This window comes from Amblyomma mixtum, chromosome 8 (genome assembly GCF_055824585.1).
Source record: "Amblyomma mixtum isolate Tamu chromosome 8, ASM5582458v1, whole genome shotgun sequence".
NCBI classification, from domain to species: domain Eukaryota; kingdom Metazoa; phylum Arthropoda; class Arachnida; order Ixodida; family Ixodidae; genus Amblyomma; species Amblyomma mixtum.
In genome coordinates this window covers 57,582,987-57,588,986 of record NC_143019.1, presented here as the reverse complement: position 1 = coordinate 57,588,986, position 6,000 = coordinate 57,582,987, and the positions used below count along the sequence as shown (strand labels likewise).

Below are 6,000 nucleotides of genomic sequence, written 5' to 3'. Positions count from 1 at the left end.
TTTGGGGGAAGGGAGAGTGCGTCTTTTAAGAACGGCATCGTTTACTTAGTGCCTTTGTTTCTCGTCGCCCGTGGGCCCACTTTTGCGTTTGTGTGTGTTTTTTCCTACGCATGTGTACGCGAAGGGGGGGGGGGGGGGGGGGGGGGGTCGGAACAGTACGGGGACACTGTGCACTCGTGGCTGGCCCGGGGTTTCGTCGGCGGAGCCCGCGAGGCGAGTTTGGGAGCGAAAAGGCCTGGTCTGGGAAAAACGTCCGGGCCCCTTCGCAAGACAGTGGCCTGTTCGAAGGCAATGAAGAGAGATGTTTGTGCCGTGTGTTCCGTCTAACCACTCTGTGTATCCGTACAGTAAAGTTAACGCAGTTTTCCTTGTTTGTTTGTTAAAGAATGCGTCTCCGTGCCTTCACTGTCTCTTCAGTATTCACCGTCGCAAGATTTCACTTTCATATTTCACACCACTGTCCTTGGCACTCACCACGGCGAACTCGAGCACTTTCGGGAAGGTGTATCTGAGCGTGTCGTCGACGTTCTGCAGTTCCCGGCTGCTGCCGCTCAGACCCCACAGCTCCAGGATGAAGCACAGCGTCAGCAGGCACGGGGGCAGCACCCAGCTGAACAGCGGCATCCGTCGCTCGCGGTACGCGTGGATGGTGCGCTTGATGAAGACGGCGCGAACGCGTTCAATCAGCGACGCGTCCGAGCACGTCTTGGTTACCACCATGTTCACCAGGGGCGCTGCATATTTCCAGAAGCAAGAGCCACAGCAGTGCCTTCAATAATTGCCTGGTTACCACAAAAGCCCTACGCTAACGAAATGGTAGTGGGTTAACTAATCTAAACCTAGTTGGAGCGAAAACTCCAATACATTTGGCTACGCCTGGTTAGACGCTTGAGACGCCTCACAGGCGTTTCAGGCACACTGTCAGTCGCACTCCCATCCGTGGCGAAACTGCATGCGAGAGCGGCGTCGCCTCCCTAAAGGGACTAGGCAATAAATTAATTGAGATTACGTGAAGCAGACGAGCGACAGGCATTCCATCACTATTCACCCACGCGCAAGAATTTTAAAGCTAGCATCAATAACAACGAAGTTATGGAAGATTAAAAATTACGCTTCTCCTCTTCCCCGCCCCTCAACTCGTACACGCGGGAGAGCAGAAAAAAATAAAGAAAACAGCTCTGGGGCTGGGCCCCGCCCATGAATACGTCATTCGCTGACGTTCGTTTCCGACTTCCGGTTGTTGCACCAAGCATCCCAGCGCCGTCAGCACAACTCCGGTTTCTCTTCGCCTTCCTGGATTGCTGCGCGCGTCGGATTTCTTTGCATGTCACTGCGACAAAAGACTGCGAGTGGCTCCCGAACTCCCGGCAGAAAGAGGCGGCAGAGGTAAATTGAAACTATATGCGCGACGGCAACTCCCTGTCATGACCGGGATGTAAATCAGCCAAAGAGATATTAAGGCGCAGATTTAATCGACCGGGATGATCACGGTGGCGGCAACAGTAGCGGCAATTTCGACGGGTCGTTTGACCCCCAAGATGACCCCACAAAAAAGAATGACTAGCTGGGAAATGGTCGAAGGAGCTCTTCCCACGCTCGGCTCGGTGCCCACGACCTTCTAGAAGGACCGACGACAGGGGAAGAAAGGGTGCCCCTCGTCTGAAAAAAAACCCGGAACGAATCAGAGGAAGTCAGCGCAGCTGCGGCTGCGACGTCATCATGCCACACCTGTGTTCGATGGACGCGAGCTGCCAACAGTATGGTTGCCTCGCAGTGCGACAGAGCTGCTGACTTACGTTTCCTCCTCGCCAGTTTCCACGGGTGGGCTCTACAACAGGTGTCTTCGTTGGCTGTGATGTGTAGTGCCGATCTTTTAATTGCCGCCTGGTGAAAGGGCGGAGCCTTGGGCTATTTAACCTGCGCCCAAAGTGAGCACGAACGCTCTGGGCCCTGGGTAAGAGGCTCATCCAGTCGCTCAACGTCATGAACTCTTAATTTTTTATTCCTTGCTCTTCTTTTGGAAATTTATGTAAATAAGTGTCTTAGTTTCTTGCCATTAAACCTGCTTGTTTTCGTATTCCCAACCTTCGAAGCTTCAGACTTTCCTCAGCCCGACGACTCAACACGCTACCAAATGGAGCCCGGGTTCGAGCTTTCCTGTGCGCCACAACAGCCCTGGCTCGTGCTTGCCCGAGGGGGTCGCGCGGCGGCACGAGCAGACGATTTTCAGGGCTACCGGAAGTGTGCCCGTGACGTCGTGGCTGTCGTGGCTCCAGCGAATGACAGCGTGTGGTGGCCTGCCGTCGTCACGGGACTAGTGACGTCTATTTTCCCGATTTTAGCTTCAAAATCGGTCACTACGAAAACACCAATCGGCCGGCGAATTTTAAAAAACACGGTTTTAAAAATTCACAATAAATTGCCGGCTCAGTTACGAAGACTCATACTGGGTGTGAATGCTTCTTAGCATCCTTTCTAAGCACTGAAAACATTTACAAGCGACTTTTAATTCGTTGCATAGTCCCTTTAAGCGAACGCCTTGTCACGTGCATAATCGCATGAACACATCTGGCGAAACGGCGTTCTGCGCACCGCGGTCGGAGCAGTGGCGCGGCGGCTGCAGCTGCGGCGAGTCATGCGGCCTGACGTCACAGCCACACCTCCGGCGCTCCTCGTGCTGAAGGTCAAACTCCAACACCTGGTGACCGTGGTGGAACATGGCGTATAGGGGCTGTCGCCCCAGAATATAGAACCTGTTCTTTGTGGAACACTCCGTATAATGAAATTCGTTTTTGAGGAAACTAAATGGCGCAGTAACTGCCTCGCATCTCAATGGACATCCGAACTGCGCCGTAAGGGGGATAAAGGAGGGAGCGAAAGAAAGAAGGAAAGAAAGGAAGAAAGAAATAAGGAAGGAAAGAAAGAAAGAAGGAAAGGAAGGAAGAAGGAAAGAAAGAAAGAAAGAAAGAAAGAAAGAAAGAAAGAAAGAAAGAAAGAGATAAAGAAAGAGATAAAGAAAGAGATAAAGAAAGAAAGAAAGAAAGAAAGAAAGAAAGAAAGAAAGAAAGAAAGAAAGAAAGAAAGAAAGAAAGAAAGAAAGAAAGAAAGAAAGAAAGAAAGAAAGAAAGAAAGAAAGAAAGAAAGAAAGAAAGAAAGAAAGAAAGAAAGAAAGAAAGAAAGAAAGAAAGAAAGAAAGAAAGAAAGAAAGAAAGAAAGAAAGGTGCCGTAGTGAAGGGCTCCGGAATAATTTCGATTACCTGGGGATCTTTAACGCGCAATGACACTACATAGCACTACATAGCCTTTTGAGTTTCGCCTCCACCGAAAAGCGGCCGCCGCGGCCGGGTTCGAGCCCGAAAACTCCGGCTCAGTAGACAAGTGCCCTAATCACTTAGCCACCGCGGCGGGTTAACATCCCGTATAATGATTATCTTTTAAGTCGCATGCTTTCCGTATGAATCGTACGGATGGTAGGAAATTTACACTTGCCATACATAAAGCACGCACTGAATCCATGCAACGTCATGCACATCATTTGCAAACGGAAATAGTAGAGTGCACTAAGGGCAGAGCAACGCACTGATTTTCGCGTACTGCCGTTCTCACTTCGTATTCTCATGATCACGTCCGTGCGAATCTTAGGAATGAAGCCAACACTGGCTGGGCAGTTCTACGCCGTAACAGCTATGAGCACAAGGCGAGAGCATGTACAGTCGGGGACAAAAGTCTCCGGACCACGTGTTCCTCAAACGAAGCTTATAGCTCTACTATCAGACATCGGCTGGAGACTGCACTTGTGGAGATGAAAGAACAAAAATTTAACTTTTACCTCCAAAAGTGTGGTCTCCAGCCGCCGACTAAGAGCAGAGCTATCGGCTTCATTAGAGGAACACGTGGTCCGGAGACTTTTGTCCCCGACTGTACAAGTGCGCGTTTCTCATGTCCTCGCGAGCGATCCTCGCAAGCTCGGTATCCGTAGCCCCGTTCTTGCAGTTTCTACTGCATCGTTCAGACGAAGTTGTTCTCTAAGTCCAGAATTGAGTTCTAGGTCGCCGCGGTAGCTCAGTGGTTATGGTGCTCGGCTGCTGACCCGAAAGTCGCGGGTTCGATCCCGGCCGCGGCTGTTGAATTTCTATGAAGGCGGAATTCTAGAGGCCCGTGTATTGTGCAATGTCAGTGCCCGTTAAAGAAGCCCAGGTGGTCGAAATTTCCGGAGCCCTTCACTACGGCGTCTCTCATAGCCTGAGTCGCTTTGGGACGTTAAACCCCGTAATCCAAACCAATCCAGAATTGAGTTCTGGTCGTGTCACTTCAAAACGTTTTATATATACTGCGGTCCTTTCCACGCACCAGAAGTCTTGGAAGCTTCGTGGCTCCCGTGATCTCATGTTTAGACAAGAAAGAGCACTTCTACCATTTTTTTAAATTGCCTTCTCAATGCTGATCATTTAAAACCCTTGCATAGTCGGTGAAAACATTATTGGGGATGTCGTGAACCATCATGCAGATGCAAAAGAGGGAAATTGGGCAACTTCTTATAGGGCATCTTGTGAATCCGTGCGCTTTATCAAAATCAGCAAAAAGCATCTAAACGACTGTGTTAAGCTAAGAGCTAGGATTGGTTCACGGGGCAGTTTGTGCTTATTGGGCTGGCGAAATTAGCCACGGCAGCCATTACGCTTCCGAAGTCGTAATGCGGACAAGAATCTTGGTAAATGAGAACTGCTGCAGTAAGCCCATATTCGCGCACATCCGTTCCTTAGTATTCAGCGTAGCGTGAAACGGTGGACAATTGCGGATGTTACCCTTTGCCTCCATAACGGTGGCTTCTTCGTCGAAACCCTCCGGTGACTTGCGTAGTTGGCGGTGCACGTGTTGATCTTCTCCCACACGTATCAGGACGTCTTCCAGCGAGGTGACCGAAACGCCCACCGACTCGATGCCCAGCTCGTCGGTGTGCTTTTCTATGTCCTGCGTGTTACAACGTGGAAAAAAAAAAGAGTTCACTCTCTTCTACGCTCTGATGTTTCTAGATCGCTGCAGGGTAATTTCTGTTCTGAAAGAGGAGAAGCACTGTGGACAGCAGGTAGCCTTAAACTTGGAAACATCGATGTGGCTCGGTACCTAGTCCTTGCTGAGCGACTAGAACTAAGTCTATAGCAATGTGCATTTGTACGTAAATAGCGACATAAAGGTGCCGACGTAATTAGGCAGAGCCAGTTTTTGACATTAAAAGAGTATTGATACCTGATTTTGGTGGCATGCTTTATTCTCTACAATGGTTCGGAAGACACTGCTATGCATGAATCGCCATGTAGTATTCGCCTACGAGCACTAGACTATTTATGAATTCAATAGAAGGAACGCCGACCAAAAGGTTGTTGTTTAATATGAAGACGAAGACGGTTCGGCTTCCATACGGAAGCCTTGATCACTCTTTTATTTATATTATTTATAATCGATTTTTATTTATAATATATTATTTATAATCGAATATTTCTGTAATGTTGTTTAGGTTTTGGTTTCAACTGCCAACCGATGGCTGTGACGTCAGAGTGGTTTTACGCCGCATGAGGCATGGAAAAATGTAGATATAATCACTGCTTCACCAATTTAATTGACTAAAGTGTTCAAGCCAGCCTTCCTCAAGATCCGGAATGACAATGTATGCAGACGCAGCGATTATATTGCAGCTTTTTCCTGCCTCACGTGACCTATAAACTCATTTTGACGTCAAATTCATCGGTCGTAACCGAAACATCACGAGAAAAAAATTCGATTATAAATTATTTAGCGGTCGGTGTAGAATTCCCCATGATGTTTCATGTATAATAATACAATAAGTCTCATTACAAACAAGAAAACACGCATCAGAAAGTTAGATGTCTATACTCCTTTAAACTTCATGAATCGTCTAAGAGGCAGGGACAAAATGTTCGCAATTGAGGTCGCCACAGTCAAATATAGGCTCACTATACTTTTTGACATCACCTATAACAC

At 48.4% G+C, this 6,000-nt stretch overlaps 1 protein-coding gene across 3 annotated transcripts in view; it reads right to left on the bottom strand.

Moving 5' to 3' along the window:
• LOC149332573 (phospholipid-transporting ATPase ABCA3-like) overlaps positions 1–6,000 on the bottom strand; it is a 53,217-nt gene that overhangs the window by 27,445 nt on the left and 19,772 nt on the right. For all 3 annotated transcript variants that reach the window (XM_089555810.1, XM_089555809.1, XM_089555811.1), the window contains 2 exons: positions 4,806–4,971; positions 475–734 (listed from right to left, as the gene is read on the bottom strand). In XM_089555810.1, the coding sequence (XP_089411936.1) occupies positions 475–734; positions 4,806–4,971 (426 nt within the window). The remainder of the gene's footprint in view (positions 1–474; positions 735–4,805; positions 4,972–6,000) is intronic.